General features: G+C 53.3%; 1 protein-coding gene across 2 annotated transcripts in view; it reads left to right on the top strand.

Moving 5' to 3' along the window:
* CDH23 (cadherin related 23) overlaps positions 1–22,961 on the top strand; it is a 399,895-nt gene that overhangs the window by 363,945 nt on the left and 12,989 nt on the right. For both annotated transcript variants that reach the window (XM_036828302.1, XM_036828301.1), the window contains 15 exons: positions 1,073–1,294; positions 1,587–1,706; positions 2,363–2,543; positions 7,830–7,963; positions 8,530–8,739; positions 9,294–9,401; positions 10,801–10,903; positions 12,223–12,348; positions 13,057–13,260; positions 14,776–15,234; positions 18,556–18,672; positions 19,926–20,150; positions 20,717–20,886; positions 21,110–21,247; positions 22,235–22,354. In XM_036828302.1, coding sequence (XP_036684197.1) covers positions 1,073–1,294; positions 1,587–1,706; positions 2,363–2,543; positions 7,830–7,963; positions 8,530–8,739; positions 9,294–9,401; positions 10,801–10,903; positions 12,223–12,348; positions 13,057–13,260; positions 14,776–15,234; positions 18,556–18,672; positions 19,926–20,150; positions 20,717–20,886; positions 21,110–21,247; positions 22,235–22,354 — 2,637 coding nt within the window. The remainder of the gene's footprint in view (positions 1–1,072; positions 1,295–1,586; positions 1,707–2,362; positions 2,544–7,829; positions 7,964–8,529; positions 8,740–9,293; positions 9,402–10,800; positions 10,904–12,222; positions 12,349–13,056; positions 13,261–14,775; positions 15,235–18,555; positions 18,673–19,925; positions 20,151–20,716; positions 20,887–21,109; positions 21,248–22,234; positions 22,355–22,961) is intronic.

Below are 22,961 nucleotides of genomic sequence, written 5' to 3'. Positions count from 1 at the left end.
TTTCTCAATGGTTCTTGAGTGCTGCTTGCTGAGTTTCGATTGGCTAAATATTACCTGTGGTCTGATTGGACCAAGCATCAGCCAAAAATGGCCAATCACAGGAGAATATGGAGTGAAATTGTCCTTGCAGTGAAGTCATGCGCTGTGAGCTTTATTTTTCACAGCTCAACAAATTCTGCACGTGTAGTAGCCCCAAACCCAATGTCCTTCCTCTCAAAAATGCTGAAAATAGGCATTGCTTCCATTCACATGAACAATGGGTGAAGCTTAAATGGGTGGGCTGAGTACATCACATTCTTGCTTTTTGTGATCTGGAAGGAGGCCCAGGGTCAGTAAGGCCCTGGCCCAGTCAAAGCTATGGGCTGGAGAACAAAACTGGGCCATTTGTAGAGACGTGGATGGATCTAGAGACTGTCATACAGAGTGAAGTAAGTCAGAAAGAGAAAAACAAATATCGTATATTAACGCATATATGTGGAACCTAGAAAAATGGTACAGATGAACCGGTTTGCAAGACAGAAATAGAGACACAGATGTAGAGAACAAACGTATGGACACCAAGGGGGGAAAGTCACGGAGGGGGGCGGTGTGATGATTGGGAGATTGGGATTGACCTATATACACTAATATGTATAAAATGGATAACTAATAAGAACCTGCTGTATAAAAAAATAAATAAAATTCAAAAATACAAAAACAAAAGCTATGGGCTGGAGGCAGTTACTGGAGTTCATCTCATATGCCAATTATAATCACTAGATCTGTGTGCTAACACGGGTCCTGAGGCTGCATCTGGCCTCAGCAGTGCCATGATTGATTAGTGATGTCATGGACAATAAGAGTGGTGGTGCAAGTGCCATCTTGGACCTAAGCAGTTACCTAGCTTGGCTTTTGACAGAGCCTCTGTGATTTCCTCTATCAGCCTGTGACTTCCCTCGCTCTCATCCTTCTCCCTTTCCCTCGCCATGTTGGATCACACTGAGTAAGTGCAGCCTAGGAATACATCCAGCTGGCTCCACCTCAAACCCTCTAGCCAGCTGACCAAGGAACCTGATCATGCTGTTCTCCATAGGCCACCACCCACGTGTACGTGACCATCGTGGACGAGAACGATAACGCGCCCGTGTTCCAGCAGCCCCACTACGAGATCTTACTGGATGAGGGCCCGGACACAATCAATGCCAGCCTCGTCACCATCCAGGCACTAGACCTGGATGAGGGGCCCAACGGCACAGTTACCTATGCCATCGTTGCAGGCAACATCATCGACACCTTTCGCATCAACAGGCACACGGTCAGCGGCTGGTGGCGGGGTCCAGGAAGAGGGTCAGCTGGCTAAAGGGATTGGAGGGGAGCTCAGTGACACCATGGGCGTGGGAGCAGAGCAGAGACGGAGTCCGGGAGGAAACTGGGGGGGCAGCCAGTACGGGAGGATGAAAAGGTTGGGTGGGGCCCGGTTTAGAGGACAGCAGGGGATCCCTGTTATGGCCAGGATGTTAGGGCCTACCTCCCTCCTGGGGTGGTCAGAGGGTGCCCCAGACCCACCACCTGTTGATCCACCCTCGTCCCCTCTACTTATCCTGCAGGGCGTCATCCGTGCTGCCAAGGAGCTGGACTACGAGATCAGCCATGGCCGCTACACCCTGATCGTCACCGCCACGGACCAGTGTCCCATCTTGTCCCATCGCCTCACCTCTACCACCACGGTGGGTGGGTGGGTAGATGGGACACAGCCCCAACTTGGGGGTGGGGTAGGACAGGTCACAGAAAGGTCCTGTGGGGAGGCGGGGTTTCCAGGAGAAACGCCTAAATCCACGAGCCCTGTCCTGTTCTCAGCAACTCACCCAAACTTGCAGTGTGACTTTGAGGGGGTTACCGAACCTCTCTGTGTGGCTGCAGCTATCAGATAGATGATGACACCTGCTTTCCTCCCCTTCATGGGAAGAGCACAAACTCCAGTCAAACCAACAGGGGTTCATGTCCCTGATCCTCTACTTCCTAACTATGTGACTCTGGGCAAGTCACTTAACCTCCCTGAGCTTCACTTTCCTCCTCTGTAAAGGGGGGATAATAAAAAACTGTTTCAGGGTGTGGGAGGAGCAAATGAAACCAGAAGAAAGATGACCATAGTACAGTAATAAACAGAAGTTCATAGCATTATTATTAGTAATATTATTATGCCCATAGAGAGACTTTGACAATAACAATAACTTATCCACATGAATAGCTTAAAAAGCCCTCCCACTTCCATTGAACAGTGTGATTCTTCCATCATCCTATGAGGCAGGATTATCAGATCTAGTTTACAGATGAACAGGCCTGGCTGGGGTGCAGTCCTGACTAAGTTCACCCATCATCTCAGGTGCTTGTGAACGTGAATGACATCAACGACAATGTGCCCACCTTCCCCAGAGACTACGAGGGACCATTTGATGTCACCGAGGGCCAACCAGGACCCAGAGTGTGGACCTTCCTGGCCCATGACCGGGACTCGGGCCCCAATGGGCAGGTGGAGTACAGCATCGTGGATGGAGACCCTCTGGGTGAGTGGGGCCTGAGCTGGGTGATGGGGGTGGCATGACCCAGTGGGCTTCTCCCTGATCCCACTCAGGAGCAGGATGAAAAAGGAGGTCTCAGGGCAATTAGCCCCACCATTGTGTGATGGGGCCTCAGTTTCCCCATCCATAAGATGATGGAAATAATCTTCTCCCAGGAATATGGTGAGAACACTCTGAAATCTGGGAGCAGAGGCTGGTAGCCTTGGAAGGTCACAGACTCCTTTGAGAATCTGATAGAAAACACCCCTGTGTCATACCCAGAGAAAAGGCTCCAGGCAAGAGGAAGGACGAGCATCCTTGCCCCAGACCTTCAGGACCCCCCAGATGCACACATGCAGGGAGCACCCAGATTTCTCTGCACATCTCATCATCCCTTAATAGCCTTTACAACTACCCCGACTGTTCTCCTCAGTTGAAGAGCAGGACTTGCCTGGCCAGAGCAATTTCTCAGGATAGTTTTTACTCACTTTTGTAGAGTAGGAATCCCAAAGTCAAGGCCTACTGGGGCCATGCAGGGAGCACACATGGGAGAAAAGTTCTGGGCAAGAGAATAGGGAGTAGTGGGGTCTGCAGCAGCCACAGCTCCGCTCTTGCCGATTGTGGGCAGGTTGAAATGCAGGCCCCGGGGTTGGGGCGGGGGAGCCCTTCCCATTTTTAAAAGAAATGCTGGAAATCCAAATCTTTGTGAAACATCCTGATTTTTAATTGAGCACTCAATAAGTATGTACTGAGCATATTTGCTGACCACGTTCCAGATGTTGAGGATACAGGATGGTAAAAAACAGATACTAATCCCTGCCCTTATAGAACATATGTTCCAGTTGGAAGTTACAGGCCATGAACATAACTGGTTAAGCAGACGACTTAGTCTATTGGGAGGTGCTAAGTGCTATGGAGAAATATAAAGCCAGGAGATGGGGAATGCCAGGGTGAAGGCTGCAGTTTTTAGAAAGAGTGCTCAAGGAAGACCTGTGCAAGGAGGTGACATTTGAGCAAAGACCTGAAGGAGGTGAGGAATGGGTCATGTGGACATCCAGGGAAGAGCATGACAGACAGAGGGAGCAGCAAGTGCAAAGGCCCTGAGGTTGGAGTGTGCCTGGCTTGTTCACAGAGGAGCAAAGCGGCCCAGTGGCTGGCATGAAGCCAGGCGAGGGGAAGAGTAAGAAGAGATGAGATCAGAGAGGTAATAGAGACAGATGTTGGGTCTTGTAGGCCATTATGAGGACTTGGCTTTTTCTCCGAGTAACATGGGAACCGTAGGAGAGCTTTGAGCACAGGAGGGATGTGATTTGACTTAGATTTCAACAGGAGCACTCCACTTCCTGAGCTCAGAGCAGACCATAGAGGTTAAGGAATGCCTGGTAGGAGCCTGTTGCAGTCACTGGGGCTAGAGATGGTGTAGCTGGAACTAGGGAAGCAGCACTGGAGATCGTGAGAGTTCTGGTATATTTCATAGACGGCCAACAGGACGTGCTGACTGATTGGATGTGAGATGTAAGCGAAAGTCAAGGATGACACCAAGGTTTTGGCCTGAGCAACCGTGCTGTTAGCAGATGGGAAGACTGCAGCAGGAGCAGGAAAGGTGGGGTGGTGGGGAGGAGGGTGAGGTTAGGTTTGAGATGTCAGATAGGCCTTGGATGTACAAGCCAGGAGTTCAGGAGAGAGGTCTGCAGTGGAGAGGGGTATTTGGGAGTAGTCACCCCAGAGATATTTGAAGGCATGAGATGAGAGGAGCACACTGACACAGCAGGCAGAGGAGAGGTTATAGAACCTGGGATGAATTTTCAGTTAAGAGGTTAAAAACACAAACCCACTTCTGTAGGGCCAGGCTTGGAGCCCCTGCTGTCCAGAGCTTGCAGTGGGTCACTCTGTTCTGACATGTCACCCTTTCATGTCCCAAAAGTCCTCTCCCTGGCCAGGCACTGTGCCTTCCTGCTCTGCAACCAGCAGAGCATGGGCCTTTCTCCTGTGCTCTTGTCACACACACACAGCGGTGGTATCATTTCATGGGAGTCCTGCTCCTGTTCAGGAGGATGCCAAAGTCTGCTTGACAGGTGGGTGCTGGGTGGGCAGCTGAGCCCCTCCCAGGAAGGAACCCTCTCTGCACCCACCTCCAGGGTGCAGGGCTCACACTCATGCCCAGCAAACTGCAGACTGCTCCCTGCCATGGGCCTTTGCAGTCCTGAGCAGAACCTGCCAGGTTAAGTGCACACAGGATCGGGGCCAGCCTAGGAACTTGGGGCCTCATAGAGGCAGGCAGAGAGGCAGGCCCCTGGGGGAGTGAGAGGGGCCAGGAGTTTCCCCAGGTGGACCCGGCCTGGGGCTCCCTCCCCCTGGAAAGGAAGAGTAGACATTCACAGCCCAAAGGTAACTTGGGGATCATGGAGCACTGCCCCCACTCCAGAGGAGATAAGCGGAGGCTGGGCGGGGTGAGGGGGATGACCTAGTGCTGTGCCGGAGCGGCTCGCCCGGGTCACGACCTCCACTCCCCACCTCTCTCCTCACCTCCAGGTTCACTGACACCATGTTGGTAATTTGAAAAACTGACAAACACTATAAATCAGGGCTGTTTTCCTGGAAAGCCAGTTTAGCGACACCACGGGTGAAAGGATGTACTCCAAGCCACCCGGCTTCAAGGTCACCTTCCCACCACTGAAGCCTGAACCTGGAGGGGGCTCCTGCTGGTGGGAAGACATCAGGGCTGCCTGGGCTCTTATAAGCCCCACTAAGCTGCGAGGAGACACGTGGTCAAAGAACAGTTGGGAGGACTTCCCTGGTGGCGCAGTGGTTAGGAATCCACCTGCCAATGCAGGGAACACGGGTTCGAGCCCTGGTCCAGGAAGATCCCACATGCCACAGAGCAACTAAGCCCATACACCACAACTACTGAGCCTGTGCTCTAGAGCTCACATGCCACAACTACTGAAGCCCGCGCGCCTAGAGCCCGTGCTCCGCAACAGGAAAAGCCACTGCAATGAGAAGCCCACGCACCGCAAGGAAGAGTAGCCCCCGCTCAATACAACTAGAGAAAGCCCGCGCACAGCAGTGAAGACCCAACGCAGCCAAAAAAAAAAAAAAGAACGGTTGGGAAACAGGCCATGTCACTTGCGCCTCTCCCCCTCTATCCCGGCCTTCTCAGAAACTCCAGCGGCCCTTTCTGGTCAGGTCCACTCATTGGACCCCTTTCTTACATCCTCATCTTCCGTGTAAGCCCCCAGCTCCTTCACAGGGCTGCCTGGGCTCCCTTTCAGGATGCCCCTAATGATACAAAGAGCTGCCGTGGGTCCAGCATACACAAGGTGAACTGGGCCTTATCCAGCACCAGCACAACCCTGCTATGGTACCTCTTTATTAGCCCATTTTTCAGATGAGAACATCAAGGTGAGATTTAATCACATGCCCAAGGGCACATAGGAGTGAAGTCAGCATTGCAGACCGGGATATGACTGATGGGAAGCCTCTGCTTTTAACCCTCTATCTCCAGAAGGAGTGGAAGGTTGGGGGTTTCAGGCCCCGGGGCAAGCTGCTGAGGAGGGCATTTTGCCGTTTGGGGGCCTTTGACCTGCCTACCTCCCCCACTGAGCTGACCTTGTGGGGGTCTAGCCTGGGCCCAGCCCCCAGCACCTCAGGCCTACTTCCTGTGAGCCTTCGGAACCTCTTCCCTTCCATCAACGGGGTGGTTCGCTTCGGAGAGAAGGCAGCTGGCCACCTGCTTGCATGTGGCCAGGGGCTGAGACAGGACTGGGAAACCCCTAGAAAGGGAATCCCCTGTTCTTTGGAGACCTTGGATTATCAGCCTCAGGAAATCCTGCTTCAAGTGGCTTCCGCCCCTCTAAGTAGGGTGTAGCCCATAGGACTGCTGGGAGCGGAAGGGCTGGTGGGAAATCCCAGCTGCAGGTGGGCTGCGGAGGGGCTGTTTTGGTAAATCAGAGCAGTAGGAGCTGGGGGCAGGGAGTTGTGAGGTAGGATGTGCAGGCAGGAAGGGGCAGAGAGTTGTGAGGTAGGTAGAAGCAGGCAGGGAAGATCGTTGGGGAGCTTGGGCCTCTGTCCTTGCCGCACCCTTGCGTGCTGTGTGTCTGTGAGCGAGTCATTGCCCCACTCTAAGCCTTTTCCCTCAGATGTCAAAAGGGAAAGTGAAGGAAGTAACTTTCTCACTCTTCCCAGTTCCTGGGGGAGTGCATAGAGATGATCCCCTCTTCCTCACACTCTCCCCTCCTCCCTCATTCATCTTCCCTCACTTTCCTCAGCCCCCTGAGCACTCCTATCCAACTGGGACCCCACTCGCTCCCCTGTCATCCTGCCCCTCTGCTCTTCTCCTCCACCCCCTCCCTGTTCTTACCCCTCCCACCCTGGTCAGCTCTGAGTGCTAAATCCCATGGGTGTAGTGAGCTGAGATGCAGAGCCCTAGGTTCGAGTCCGGGTTCTATTGTTTACTTGCTATGGGGGCTCTAACAAGTCATCACCCTTCTTTCCCGTTTCATTTTCCAAAGGACACGGTATGGTCTCTGAGGTCTCTTCCAGTTCAGAGCCTGAGAATCTGAGGTTCTTGCTCTAGACATCCTCGGACATCTGGCCCCTCAGCCAGGCCAAGACAAGGATTGAAGCCAAAGGGCCAGCTGAGGGTCCTCAGCAACCTCAAAGAAAGGAAATCAGGGCCAACTAGGGGCCAAGGGATGGCCATAGACCTGGAGAACCCTGGCTGCGCTCCATGTGGCTCCATACCAGGGCTGAATGGAAGGCAGTTGGGGGCTTCCCTGTCCTCAATCCCTCCCGCTCCGTCCTGCGCCGGTGCCTCACCACTAGCAAGGAGTCCCTTTGGGGTTAGCTTTGCCCTTCCGCAATATCCTGTCTTACAAGATGTGGTATCTGGAAAGGATCGTACCTGGCAAAGCTTCCGACACCTTCGTTAATTGATTTCAGATCAATAGTGGTGACAAAGAGAGTGCTTGTGTAGAAAGGGAGCCCTCACTTTCTCAACATAACTGTCTTACCCAAGGTGGGTCCCTGGCCTGGCATCTCAGGCCTATCAGGGCATGAGTGGGCCCCTGCCCGCTTATACCCCTAGGAGTTATCTGTTCTCCTGCCTCCTGCACTTCCCAGCCCTTGGCAGGTCCCATGAGGGTCTGAAGCAGGGGGTGCTGGAGGGCCCATGCCCCAGCTGTCCCTGACCATGGTGAGTAAGGCTCACTAGAGGAAGCAGGGAAAGGCCTGGGCCCTCCACCACTCTTGGCCATTCTCAGCTAACCCTGGCTTCTCCTGGGTGACACCCAGGGGAGTTTTTGATCTCTCCCGTGGAAGGGGTGCTGCGGGTCCGGAAGGATGTGGAGCTGGACCGGGAGACCAGTGCTTTCTACAACTTGACCATCTGTGCTCGAGACAGGGGGGTGCCCCCGCTCAGCTCCACAGTGAGTCTGGGGGCCCCATTCCACTGGCTACACCTCCCTGCCCCCTGAACTCTCCATAGAGACTCCTATAAACGCTGCCACCTTCGTGCCCATAGCAGCCTCAGGCTGCTCTGGAGCCAGTCCCGGCCCTCAGGGCCCCTACCAGACCTGCGAGTGCCTCGTGAGGCTCACCCGTGGAGGCTGGACCTGGGGCCTGGCAGCCACGGCCACACGGAGCTCCCTGGGGAGGCTGTGCTGTCAGCCAGGCCTCCGCACCTGTCACTCTGCCATTTCCATCCCGCCCCTGCCTCTATTTTTCCTGCTTCCCTCTTTTCCTCGTTTTCATCCTCTTGCCTTTTTTGTTATCATTTTCTTGGGCTTCCTCTTTCCTCCCCACGACCAGCTGCACCTTTCCTTCCTCTGTTACCACCGCTTTGCTATCCCACTCCACCTGCCTCCTTGCCTCTTCCTCAGCCGCCATGTCCACCATCCCGTTCTCTGCCTCCCCTCTCTCCTCCATCTCCCCCGCGCCCCCTTTTCTCCTGGTCCTTCTCCTTCACTTCCTCCTCTTCCCTGACGTGCCCCAGATGCTGGTGGGGATCCGGGTGCTGGACATCAACGACAACGACCCCGTGCTGCTGAACCTACCCATGAACGTCACCATCAGTGAGAACATCCCCGTCTCCAGCTTCGTCGCCCATATCCTGGCCAGCGACGCTGACAGCGGGTGCAACGCCCTCCTCACCTTCAACATCACTGCAGGCAACCGAGAGCGGGCCTTCTCCATCAATGCCACGGTAAGGCTGGGTCTGACCCCAGGGAAGCCCCCAGGATTTTTCCTAAAAAACAGGACTCTGCCCTAGGGGCTTTTCTACTCTGCTGTCTGGGCTTCTGTTGGTTCCACTTCCTCCTCAAGTCTCTACCCTCCACTGGGATGTGGGGTCTCCGTGAGAAGCATGGAATCTTGGATTCCTAGGTGAGCCACTTCTGGGGTCCCTGTCACCCCAAGGCTTGTCGTGTGCAGGGATGGGACCAGAGCTTCGGTACCACTTGGTTTGTACCAAGATGCACCAAGAAGTCCTCTCGTGACCTCTTGGAGTGTTACCGGCTGCTGTCACCGTGGGGTCCTCAGAGGGACCATCCCTTTCAGGCAGCAAGACCTGGGCATTGGTGGGTCACTCTTGCTCTGGCAAGGCCCTGCTGACCCATTTTGGCCTTCTAGACCATACCTTTGGTGATTTAGGGAGATCATTCACGGCCATTCCTACAGGCAGAGCAGTTGGGCCTCTGTGGGCCAGAGCCCAAAGTAGGGGACAGGTCATTGCTCAGCTCACCAGCCTCTACATCCCAGACAGGGATCGTCACTGTGAACCGGCCCCTGGACCGCGAGCGGATCCCGGAATACAAGCTGACCATTTCCGTGAAGGACAACCCAGAGAATCCACGCATAGCCAGGAGGGTAAGGCTGGGGGGCATAGTGGGGAGCAGGGCTGGTGCTGGATGTACCCAGGCGGCATGGCCCGGGGGTTAGATGCACAGGTTTTGGAGTAAGCAAGTGCTGGGTTCAAATCCCACTTCTGTCTGTCAGTGGGTGTGTGGTTTTGGCAAGTCATTGTCTCTCAGCCTCCACTTCCTCTTCTGCCAAATGGAGACACACCTACCCCAGAATCGTGGAGAGGACTTGAAGGAGCCAATACCTGTCAAGTCCTCGGCACAGTGCCTGGCATATGGCAAACACTCAGTAAATACCAGCTATCATCTTTTCTCCCCAAATCACTGATACTTGGGCACACACGACAGTGGTGTCAGGGGTGGCAGTGGGGGGACACATGTACACAAGCACGTACTCTGGGGTTCTGAAGGGGTTGCGTTTTCCAGGTGGCTTTTCCCTGAAAAGCCAAAAAGTTGGCTCTCTTTACTAAGAGGAAGTGGGTATTGCAAAGCAAACAGTCCATTTGGGGGTAGGAATCAGCCCTCTTCCCAGCCCATGAGGTGAGCCTAGGTCTGGCTCATCTCAGCTCTGCTTCTGACTAGTTGCATGGCTCAGCCCTTTCTGGGCCTCAGTTTCTGCATCTGTACAGGCCGAGGAGACTTCAGGCTGGAGGTGCAGGCCACTGGCGTCTCTCATCCTGTGCTCCTCCCCTTCCTTCCTTCTCTCACGTCCTCCCTCCTCCTTTTCTCTCCCTCTGTCACTCCCCCTCCTCTGCCTGTCCTTTAGGAGGGCCTGGGTCATCCTGGAAAGCAGCAGCATTGGGTGGTGGGAATCCAGAAGCTTGGAGGCTGGTCGCCACTCTGCTGCTAACTTACCGTGTGGCTGTGAATAGTCACCCCCCTCTCTGGGCCTTGGGTCCCCCACCTCTGCAATGGAGAAGCATCCGGGGCACTGGGAGGTTCTAAGAGATAGGATAACTGTGCTTTTGGAAAGGTATGAAGTGCAGCACTGGGTGGAAGTTTGGATGAACTCTGACCAGGGGACCAGGCCAGCCAGGAGGGTCTGGAAACTGAGACTCACCTTCCTGGCTACAGTCCTTCCTTACCATGAGATGGAACATGATTGAGTACCATTTACCTCCCTTCTCCTGTGAACTTCACAACATCTCTGTGAGGGACTTAAGATCCCCGTTTGTCAGATTGGAAAACTGGGGCCCAGATAGAGGGAAAGATTTGCCCAAGGCCACCCTGTGAGCTGCTAGCACAGCAGAGGCTTGAACCACAGGTCTCCGGACCCGTGGCGGGGGCTTTTCTATCATCTACCTCTCTGCCGTGACCCCGCCCTCCTTCCAAGTCCCCCTCCCACTGGAGCGATTTGCTAGAGCATGGCCCACAGCCTGCACCCCCCCCCATCGTGTCTCCCACAGGACTTTGACTTGCTGCTGGTCTTTCTCGCGGATGAGAACGACAACCACCCCCTCTTTACTGAGAGCACCTACCAGGCAGAGGTGATGGAGAACTCTCCTGCTGGTAGGTGCTGGGCCCACCTGGGGACCCCTGCTGCTGCCAGGCACCACCTGGGCCCCAGATGCCCGAGGACCTCCCTTGTGCCTGGTGGGGGCCCAGCTGAGGCCTGGCTGAACACAGACCTGGCAAGTGCAGAAGGGTGTGGAGGGGAGAAAGGGGCACAGCTCCGAAGGGCTGGTGGGCCAGGGCTGCCAGGCCTCTTAGGGGCCACCAAAGAGGCCACAGGTCTGGTTGGATGTGGTCTTTGGTCCCCAAGGCTGTCTGAGCACAGCCCCACTGCCCCTCCTCGAGGGGCATTAAGGTGTAAGGACTACCCAGGAGGGGAGTAAGCCTACTACTCCCTGCTCCCTCCACTCCAGGAGCATAGGGCACCCTAGAGGCTTCTGAAAGCTCAGGGAGCATCTGTAATCACAGGTGGGGGGCCGGGGCCCCGCATAGGTCAGTGTGGCCCTTTCCCCACACGCATGCACTGACCAGCGTCACCCCCCTTCAAAGGGACAGAATCTCCTCTTCACTGTCTCCCCAGGGGGGTCCCCTCACTCCTCCTCCAGCCTCCCCCATGGCTTGGATTCTAAGTCAGAAAGGGATGAGCTGAGATACTCCTTGTCTCTGGCTGGGTGTCTCCCCTGAAGGAATTTGAATCTTAAAACTGCCTGTGTATATGCTCACATGCGTGCCAATGCACGTCCATGTAAGGCATATGTGTGGGCTTACACATGTGCACAGACACACACAGGCACATGGGTGCCTGCACAGTACACTCCGTGTGCAAATATGCCCACCTGCAGAGGCAGACAAGTGCACAACCTGGGGACTCCCAGGCCTGCAAGTGCTACAGTGTGAGTGCTCGTGGCCGTGTGAACGTGGAGTCCTGCACACGCGTATGGGTTCCTAGCCATGTATAGTCGGACAGCTGTTAGAGCATTGTGGACACACGTGCGTGGACAGACTGGGCTGGGGGTGCATACCTAGACAGGGCCCCCACATAGGGAGGGGACGTCAGGGAGCCCCCAGACCCTCCCTCGGAGTGGCCAGCCTCAAAGGCTGCTGGGAAGGCAGGCGTGCTCCGGGCGGGCCGGAGGGGCTTGCTCACCACTGTTGTGTTTTCTCCCCAGCAGGGCTTTGAGGCCGCTCCCCAGGCATCTGCGTCAGTCTGCCAAGGCTGCCGCAGCCCGGCCCAGGGTCTCCCACCCCGTCCACCTCACCTCCCTCCCTCCCTCTCATCCATCGTCAGCCATGGCTCACCGGGACTGGGGGGGGGAGGGGGAGGGGCGGGCGGGGGGCCAGGTCGGCCCTGCAGTGACCCCTCTCCCCCGGCCCAGGGACCCCCCTGACGGTGCTCAATGGGCCCATCCTGGCCCTGGATGCAGACCTGGATGTCTACGCCGTGGTGACCTACCAGCTGCTGGGTGCCCAGAGCGGGCTCTTTGATATTGACAACAGCACCGGTGAGGCCTCTGCGCCACCCCAGCTCTCCCACCCTGGCTCCGAGTCCTCCTGCTGGGGTGACCCCGCTGCTAGATCTAGGCTCTCCTTTCTCAGTGCTGGATCCAGGCCCTCCATAGAGACCCCATTCCTCACAGTCCCCATCTTACAGCTGGATTAGGCCACCCGGGGGCCGGGTAGGAGGAACCAGGAAGACACTTGGGGTCAACAGAAGGGACCTGCTGGTGCATAAACTCTCAGGCTCGGCAGATAGCCCCCCCAAACCCACTCCCCCAACTCCCTTTCCCCAGCCCGGAGGATGGGGCTCCTAGTCTGCCAGAAGAAGCCAACGGTCTGTCCTCAAACCAGACCCAAATCTCCCCAGAGACTGTGTTACATCAGTCTGGTCCTGGCCGATTTAGTGACAGGTGACAAGGAGGGATATACTAGCACCTCTCTCAACAGAGCTGGTCAGTCCTCCAGCCTGGGTCATTCATCCCAGGTAGGACTCGGGAGAATTGCAGAGGGCACCTGGGGAAGGGACAATCACGGAACACTGGCACCTACGGGACTTCCTTAAACAGTGGTTGTTGAGCCTTTGGGGAAGAGGGTCATTGGGTTGCTTTCTCTGCCCCTCTTTCACATCTGTCCCCTCCCTGTTTGTTCTCACCTGGCCTCCCACTGCATCTCTTTTCCTTTGTATCTCCCTGGCTGGTGGCGCTGGGTGCCAGGCGTGGTGACAGTGAGGTCAGGTGTCACCATTGACCGGGAGGCCTTCTCACCCGCTGTCCTGGAGCTACTGCTGCTGGCTGAGGACATTGGGCTGCTCAACGGCACAGCCGACCTGCTCGTCACCGTCCTGGATGACAATGACAACTGGCCCACCTTTAGCCCTGCCGCCCTCACTGTCCACCTGGTGGAGAACTGCCCACCAGGTACGCAGGGGCAGGCCCCAGGCCCCAGCCCCCAGGCAGGAGCTGGCTGGTGGTCTGTGGGGATTGGAGGCAGAAGTCACGTCCAGCAGGGAGAAGGATGGGCAGCAGGGTGGGTGGAGAGGGAGTCAGGAGACCCATGTGCCCCTCACCTCCCTTCTTGGACCCACAGCGTCTTGTCTACAAAATGAGATTATTAAGGTATGTTCCGTCCATGTTCCTGGATGGAAAGACTGACTTTTAAAATCAAAATAGGATTAACATGATTCCCATCAAAATCAAACATGATTGGGGAGATAAATTTGATTCTAATGGTCATCTGGAAGAAAAAGGACATTTTGAAAAATAAGTATAGTAAAGCCAGATTTGTCTTACCAGATATTTATAACATATTACCAAACTACAGTATTTAAAACCACGTGATATGAACACAAGACTCTGGGACAAAGTAGCCCAGCAACAGATACCGGTAAATTATAAGGAATGTAATATGCGATAAAGGAAACAATGAAACCAATAGTGAAAACTATTTCGTGTGCAAAACATCTCTTCTTATTTAGTCTAGATTCTCACCCCATATCAGACACCAAAAAGAAACCCAAAGACATCCTAAAGGAACTGTAGAAGAGTATAAAACGTTAAAAAATAAAAGAAGACACTTCGGGTGAATATTTATCTGATTTCGGGATAAGAAGGTTCTAGGCATATAAGAAACAGAAGAATGTCAAAAAGGAAAAATACTAAATTTTGGTGCATATGAATTTTAAACTTCTTTACATCATATAATTATAACCAGTATCGAAAGGCAAACAACAAACTGAAAAAAAAAAATATTTGTCACAAGTTATCATAATTATATAATTTATATAAATTGACAAAAATGGGCAAAGGACAAAGGCCAACACTTTGCAGAAGAGAAGGTGCAACTAATCATTAAATTATTAAAAACTCTTCGGTCTCATAAATAATCAAAGAATGTAAAATAAAATAGGATACCATTTTCCTAGAAAATTGCAAACATGCAAAAGGCATAAAAGATAGATGCTTATTTACAAAATCAAAATAGACTCACAGACTTTGAAATCAAATTTATGGTTACCAAAGGGGAAAAGGGGGGGGTGGGGAGGGATAAACTAGGAGTTTGGGATTAACAGATGCACACCACTATGTAAAATAGACAAACAACAAGGACCTATATTCAATATCCTGTAATAACCTATAATGTAAAAGAATCTGAAAAAGAATATATATATGTATATGTATACGTATCTCGATATATATATCTGAATCACTTTGCTGTACACCTGAAACTAACACAACATTGTAAATCAACTATACTTCAATTAAAAATAAATTTAAAAATAAAGTAGGCTTTATATACAACAATGAAAACAAAGATAGATGCTGGCAAGGCTATGGTGGGAAGAGGGCCTTGTGAACCACCAAGAAAAGTATCTCGGTGTGATGTTTTTAGAAGAAGCCGCTGTGCTCAGCTGCTCCTCATTCCCACCCCCGCAGGATTCTCAGTCCTTCAGGTCACAGCCACAGATGAGGACAGTGGCCTCAATGCGGAGCTCATCTACCGAATAGAAGCTGGGGCTCAGGACCGCTTCATCATCCACCCAGTCACTGGTGTCATACGCGTCAGCAATGCCACCATTGACAGGGAAGAGCAGGAATCCTATAGGCTGACAGTGGTGGCCACAGACCGGGGCACCATCCCTCTCTCGGGCACAGCCATCATCACTATCCTTATTGATGACATCAATGATTCCCGCCCTGAGTTCCTCAACCCCATCCAGACGGTGAGCGTGCTGGAGTCAGCTGAGCCAGGCACAGTCATTGCCAATGTCACCGCCATCGACCGTGACCTCAACCCTAAGCTGGAGTACCACATCATCGACATCGTGGCCAAGGATGACACTGACCGCCTGGTGCCCGACCAGGAGGACGCCTTTGCCGTGAATATCAACACAGGTACAAGGGCCTGCTCCCCTCCAGCCCTCCTCCTGACTCCCTGCCCCAGTCTCCTGGCTCTCTGCTTTCTCCCTTACCCTCCTTCTCTCTGTTCTCTCGCTCTGTTCCTCCCTTTCCCTCAGCTGCTCCTTCCTCCTCTCGTTTCCCCACTATTGACACCACATCCTTCCCTCTCTTTGCCATCTCTCCCCTGGCTCTTTCCCTCTCTCCCTTCTCTTCTTCCTTCTCCCTTGACCAGCTCCCTCTCTGTCTGATTCTCTTACTCTACCAGTGTTATATGAGAGTGCCCATGTCACCACACTCTTGACAGCATTAGATATTACACAGTTTTCATGTTTGTAATTTCATAGGTAAATGGCACCTTGTTTTAATATGCATTTCTTTAATAACCGGGTGGTTGAACACTTTCTCCGTATATATCCGGGCCATTTAAGTTGTCTCTAAGTTTCATATATATGTACTTAATATAGAAAAATATATATAATATATATACACACACATACACATTTCTATATTACATATGTGTGTGTGTGTATACCCTTAATGATTTTCTTAGAGTATCACAAAACAAAGGGAACTGTGGCTTATCTTTCATGATTTATGCAGCTTATTATAATCTTGATGGTTTTACCATTCTTCCAAAAGTTCAGTGTTTTTGCTCCTTTGGGGAGTTAAGGAAGGGACATGGGACAAACTTACAGGTGTCCTTCTTGAAAGGCCCAGAGGAGTGACAGAAAAACTAACATGGCTATGACAAAATGCTAAAAATCATTGTTATTCAGAGAAGTGCGTAGTAAAACATCAGTGAGATATTGGTTTTGCATATGTGATTAGCAGACATTAGGATGCTGGACAGTATTGAGTATTGGTGACAATGTGGGGACATCCTATGCTGCTCTAGGAATTTTGACTAATTTCACATCTAGACAGCAATCCAACACAAAGTACACTCATACCCCATGACCCAGCAATTCTGTTCCTGGGTGTATGTCCCAAGGAAATTCTCAGGTCAATAATGGGACTATCTGAGGATGTTCACTGCAGTGTTATTGGTGACAGGAGCTTGGAGGCAACCAAGGCATCCATCCCTGGGATGTTGGAGAGTAAAATGTGGTGGGTGCACATCATGGGATACCAGGAAGCTGTTAGAAGCAACAGATGAGACACACACAGAGAAACATGGGTAGACCTTAAAAACAAGTACTTACTGACAAGAATAAGAAATAGAATGAGTTATATATACCAGAATCCCATTGCATAAATGTAAAATACATACACAAAAACAATACATGATTTTCGGGAACACCTTCAAATAAAAAGTACACTTTAATACATTGCCCAAGGGGAGGAGAGAAGGGGAGAGGAGTATGAGAATAAAAGGGAATAGATACATACATAAAACAAGAACAGTGCCAGTGACCATAGTGTGCAGTGAACCAGAGAGTATGATTAACTCAGTATGCCTCTGAGGAAAAAGGAAAAAGGAAGACAGGAAAACCATGAGTCACTAGGAGGAATTAGCTCAGTCACGTGTCAGGTTAGCAAAATTCCTGCTGCAGTGGTTTCTCAGGACCATGGAGAGCTGCTCCATGACCCAGCCCAACTTTATGCTGTACTGTTGCCCACTTTTTTCTGTCCTCCCTCCCTCCGACTGACTCTCTTCTCTTCTATTTTCCTTTCCAGTGTCTTCTCTGCCCCTCTTCCTTATGCTCTCCCCCTCCCTTGCTCACCTCTCTCTCCTTTCTTCCTGCCAGAGCCTCAGCCCTCTGAGTGCTCCTCTCCAACTGGGTTCCCGCTTGCTCCGCTGGCTTCCTGTCCCTCTGCCTCTTCCCGTCCACCCCATCCCTCCCAAACCTCCAGCCCTGGTCAGCTCTGAGCCCTTCCATCCCCCATGCCCTACTCTGCTCCATCCCCTCTGCACCCTGAACTAACTGATGTTGACCCTCTTCTCTCTTCCTCACGGCTGGCAGGCCCACAGGTTTGAGCTCTGTTTCTCTGTCGCCTCCCACCTCATCTCTTCTCTGCTTCACCCCATCGCCTTCCTCCATACGCACCGCACCCCTACCACCCTTCCCACCCCGTGGGGCCTGGGCCAAGGCCGTGGCCCAGCCTTTGCAGACTGAATGCAGCCACCCTCTCCCCATCCTCGCTCCCCAGCCTCGGGGACGGGGAGCGAGAGTAGGAAGAGGAGGAGGAGGAGGAGGAGGAGGAGGCGGCGGCCCAGGGTAAGTGACTGCCCCCTGGCTGGGGCCCCGAGGAGGACAGAAGCTCAGCAGAGGGATCTGCCAAGGGGGACGGGAATCCCAGACACCCCAACGCCTGAGAGGGAGCTGGGAAAAGAGAGAGAGAGGAGGTTTCACCCTAGGATGAGGCCAATGGGAGGAAGAGCCACCAGGCCCTCAAACTGGCAGGAAGAAGAGAGGTCCCAACAGAGCCAGGCCTGAGATGGGCAAAACTCAGTCTGTCCAGTTCAAGCCCAAGCCTCTGGAGGGCAGGCAGGGGCTTGGGGAGGCAGTGGGTAGGAGAGAAGGAAACAGCTCCTTGCTAGTACTGCCGTAGGGCGGTGCTCCTTTCATGGTGCTCCAGGCAGCCGTGTCATGCCCCACGTAATCAAGACAAAGGGGTGGGCCTTACTGTCTAGGCTGTGCCACCACTGTCCCCTCCAGGGAACCCCCTCAGGGCTTTTTAGCTGCCTTGACCTTCCTTTATGCTTGATCTCCCTAGAATACAAGCATTTTTTAAATCTTGATAAAATACATATAAAATTTACCATCATAACCATTTTTAACCATAAGTTCAATGGTTGTGGAATACAAGCATCTTTTTTTTTTTTGGCCATGCCATATGGCTTGCAGATAGGACCCAGGCCCTCAGCAGTGAAAGCGTGGAGCCCTAACCACTGGACAGCCAGGGAATTCCAACAAGCGTTTTTTAAACAAGCAATTACATAGCACTTTCTAAGTGCCAAGCACTGTTCTAAGCCCTTTACAAATGTAAATTCAGTTAATTGTTATAATCCTCCAAATAGCCCTCTGTGGTAGGTACTGTAATTATCCTCATCTTACAAATGAGGAAACAGAGGTGTAGAGAGGTTAAATAATTGCCTGGCTAGTAAGCGGTGAGTGAGGGGCAGAGTGACGTGCCCCCAGCTTGCAGATGGCTGTGGTGTCATCCCAGCCAAAGATGAAACCGGCAAGTCCTGGGTCCTTTGGGGATCATTGCCCTTGGTGGGGATTGGGAGGGTTGGCCAGGAGCCCCCCCGGCAGGCCCAGATTTTAGGGGGTTCCCCTCGGGCTGAACCTGACCTGGTCTGGTCTACAGGGTCTGTAATGGTGAAATCCCCCCTGAACCGGGAACTGGTTGCCACCTATGAGGTCACTCTCTCAGTGATTGACAATGCCAGCGACCTACCAGAGCGCTCCGTCAGTGTGCCAAATGGTAAGGCTCCCCGCAGGCATCTCCCACATGATCCCATAGAGAGACAGGCCCAGAACCGGCACAGGCCTGGCCCCAGGGAGGGAGAAGCAGGACCCAGCTACGGGGCTGCCAGTCGTCAGGCTGCAGGAGGGGTGGGGGAGGTGGCAGCTACAGTGAGGCTGAGGGTGGTCCTGGGTCCCAGCTGTCAGGCAGAGCTCAGCAGTGGGGGATCCAGAAGCCCAGAATTGTGTGTGATCTTGAACTCCAAAGGCTCAGAGTAGGGAGAAGGCTTGGTAGAGGCTGGAAGGGGACTGAGAAAAGGATGGGTTGACAGAGACTTAGGTTGGAATCCCATTGTCAGAACTGGGAAGCAGGGTGTGGTTGGATGTGAGATCGGAACTTCAGATCTGATAAGAAGCCACCTGGTCAGGCCAGAGGAAGCAAAGAGCAAGGAAAGGTGAACTGAGGCCACAGACACCACAATGGGGGACGCAGGCACCACGGCAGAGAAAAGAGGGGCGTGCATGCTGCCTTCTGCAGCTGGGCATAGGCCACCCTGCCTGCAGCTTGAGCCCGGACGGGCTGCTAGAGGCACTGGATTTTGTGTGGGCCAAGCAGGGAGCGGGGAGGAGGGTGTAGGGATGGGGTGGCCTCACGTGGACTCTGCCACAAGGCAAGGACAGCCGCTGGGGTGGGGAGATAGGCCTGGCAGATACTGGCTGCTTATCTTTACAGCCCAGAGGCCCAAGTTTTCAGGAAGGAAGGGCAGACCTGGTCATCTCCTATGGGTTGGCCAAAAAGTTCATTCAGGCTTTTCCATGGCATCTTACAGAAAAACCCGAACGAACTTTTTGGCCAACCCAATACTTGTCCCAGGCTCAGAGAGGCAAAGGGCCCAGGCTGGTTATGTGGAGGGAGCAACTCAGGGGGGAAACAAAAGGCTGAATCATGGAAAGGATCTTAAAGATCATCTTAGTCCTCTCTCATGGGACAGGTTAGGAAACTGAGGCACAGTGAAGGCCAGGGGTTCCACCAAGGTTACCCAGCCAGTTGGCAGAACCCGAGCCCCTTTCCCAATGGAAGAGTGAGTGACCACACCAGAGGCGAGGGTCACATGCCATGCCACCACCTGAGGCTTGGGGCAAGATTTAGGGAGTCCCAGGAGGACTGTGAGATGCTGCCATCCTCTCTGGGTTTGGCTGAGACTTAGGAAGGCCTGGCCCAGACACACTGGGGCCCATTCATGCCACTCTCACCCCCTGCCTCCACCCCAGCCAAGCTGACGGTCAACATCCTGGACGTCAATGACAACACGCCCCAATTCAAGCCCTTCGGGATCACCTACTACACGGAGAGGATCCTGGAGGGGGCCACCCCAGGCACCACGCTCATCGCTGTGGCAGCCGTGGACCCCGACAAGGGCCTCAATGGGCTGATCACCTACACCCTGCTGGACCTGATACCCCCGGGCTATGTCCAGCTGGAAGACTCCTCAGCAGGTAGGTGGGAAATCAGCCACAGGAGGGTTGGGGAACATGTGTCTGTGCCTGCTTAGCCTCCAAGAGGGACCATGGCTCGCTTCTCACCCTCCAGTTGGGGCCCCTCAGTGGGCTAGGCCAGATCCAGTATGGCTAACATTCTAGTCACTCCCAGATGCCCAAACCACAGGCAAGGACAGAGTGCCTAGCTCTAGGTAGGGATGGAAGCCCCTTTCGGTGTCTGCTGGAAACCTGGAATACTCCATCATCCTCTCTACCATCCAACCTCCACAGTTAGTATCACTTAGGAAGCCAGAAGGCCAAGAGGGAAGTGTCCCAGAGGAGGTCCTCAGCGTGTTAGTGTACATTCCTTTGACTTGTGAATAGCTTTCTCACCCCTCCAGTGAGGAGAACAGCTGGATGCCAGTTATTCTCGGCCCTCTGGACTGGGCAGTGCTGCCTGGCCACCCTCCTCCTTCAAGGGACCATACTCATCCCTCAGAGCCCCAGATCCCTCTCTTCATACTTTAGAGAGCTTCCACGAGTGAGGGGTGGCCAAAATGGCAGTGGGTGTCTCTGTGTCTTAGGGAAGGTCATTGCCAATCGGACAGTGGACTATGAGGAAGTGCACTGGCTCAACTTCACCGTGAGGGCCTCAGACAATGGGTCCCCGCCCCGGGCAGCTGAGATTCCTGTCTACCTGGAGATTGTGGACATCAATGACAACAACCCCATCTTTGACCAACTCTCCTACCAGGTGGGTGGCCAGGCCAACAAATTGGGTCTGGGACCTGCAGCCATTCCTTGGCACCTTTGGGCATCTTCCACTCCCACCCTGCCAGCCTTTAAGTCCCGTGGGAATGACCACCCATGAGTAGCTTGATGCTCTGGGTTGTCTGCACCCGTGAGTTTCTCGGGCAAGGGCAGAGACTCTAGGACTGACCATGGCCCATGCTTTCTCCCTGCCCGCTGGGCTCCAGGAAGCCATCTTTGAGGATGTTCCTGTGGGCACAGTCATCCTGACGGTCACTGCTACTGACGCTGACTCAGGCAACTTCGCCCTCATTGAGTACAGCCTTGTGGACGGCGAGGGCAAGTTTGCCATCAGCCCCGCCACAGTGAGTGGGCAACGGAGGGCCTGGGTTTGGGGAGTGGGAAGTGGGAAGGGCCCAGGGTCACAGGCTGAGAAGCCACCAAAAGTGTTACAGTCATCCCCCTGTTTCTGGGTCCTGCCACCTGGACATCTATAGCCTCAGAGGTCTTTCAGCCAAGTTGGCAAGCCCTGTTCTCAGAGTCCCAGACATCCTGTAGACTGCGGTCTTTCTGTCCCAGGAGACATGGGAGGAAGTGGCCAGTCTTTTGGAACTAGCCCCTTGTGGGACAAAAACTGAGATGTGTCTCCACCAGACCGGAAGACTTGATTCAAGTCCATGCGACTGCTTTTTGAAACTGTCAAAAAATAGGAAGCTCTGCAGAAAGTGGGCACAGTATTTGAGCACCTACTGTATACATGGCCCTATCCTCAGTGCTGGGAGAGGGAAGAAGCGCCCATGGACACAGCCCCCATGCTCCCATGGGTCTCAGACTTGTGGGAATGCAGAAGCTCAAGAGAAAAGATGGGTGATGATTTTAAATGTCGGCAAATTGGTTCAAAGTTGCTCTTGCAGTACAGCGAGAGAGCCCTGTGGCCTGGGGGTGGCTGGCCAGGCAGGGCCTTCCCCAGTTGTGGGGCTGGAGCTGGACTTTCCCTCCCACCGCCTGCCCACATCCCCCTGCACTCTGCCCTTTCAGCAGGGTTTCTCTCCTTTTGGTGTGAACACTAAAACACACTCCTGGCCTGGCACTAGGAACAGTGAATACTTATGGAGTACTACTTCGTACCTGGCCAGGTAGTGAGCTCCAGCCTGGGCCATTCATCCCATCTCCAGGCGAACTGGGGTAGTAAGGTCCAGAAGAGCCACTAGAATGAGAGCTCCACGGGGCAGGGGCTGTTGTCTCTTCAGTGCTGTATCTCCAGAGCCCAGAACAGTGACTGCACATAGCAGATGCTCTAATAAATATCTGTTGAATTGATGAAGGACCTGACTCCACCCTCCCCCTACTAGGGTGACATCTATGTTCTGTCCTCTCTGGACCGGGAGAAGAAGGCCCACTATATCCTGACTGCCTTGGCCAAAGATAACCCTGGGGATGTAGCCAGCAACCGTCGAGAAAATTCGGTGCAGGTGAGGGACCCTTGCGTGGAGCAGAGACGCTAAGGACTGCCACTGTGGAGGCAGTAGGCAAAGCCTTTAGAGAATGGCTGCTGCAGGGCAGGAGCAGAACCACCCTGGCCCCTCAAGAGATGTGGTGGCAGGAAGGAGAGGCAAGAGATTAGCTGGGGGTTCACGATGGCTGTGGCTTAGGGAGACGGGGACTCTGTAGGAGAAACTTCTTGTGTCAAACCCCTGCTAAGGCAGCTAAACATAACTGGGTGTAACCCAAATAAAGGCTGGGGCTCCACATGGCCCAGTGTCTCCATGGCGTCCCATGGAAAGAAACACAGTCCAGCAACCAAACATAATTATAAAGCACTTATCTTTATGTCTCTTAAAGAACATTCATGAGGGATCAAATTCACAACCCCATTTCCGTTCCAGGTCTACTGTCCACAGCGTTGCTCTGGGGAGGCCGGCATCCCACCTTTAGGCTCTGTCCCCATTTCCATCCAGAGTCCCCCACCTCAAGACTTCGCTTTCTCTTTCTTCCTCCCCCTTCTTTCTGCCCTTTCCAGTCCTGTCTTTCTGTATTCGGTTCTTCCAATTCTCAACAACAACCTAACCATCCAAAGAA

This window comes from Balaenoptera musculus, chromosome 16, assembly GCF_009873245.2.
Source record: "Balaenoptera musculus isolate JJ_BM4_2016_0621 chromosome 16, mBalMus1.pri.v3, whole genome shotgun sequence".
NCBI classification, from domain to species: Eukaryota; Metazoa; Chordata; class Mammalia; order Artiodactyla; family Balaenopteridae; genus Balaenoptera; species Balaenoptera musculus.
The sequence above is the reverse complement of the archived record's forward strand: the minus strand, read 5'-3'. Positions and strand labels throughout refer to the sequence as shown.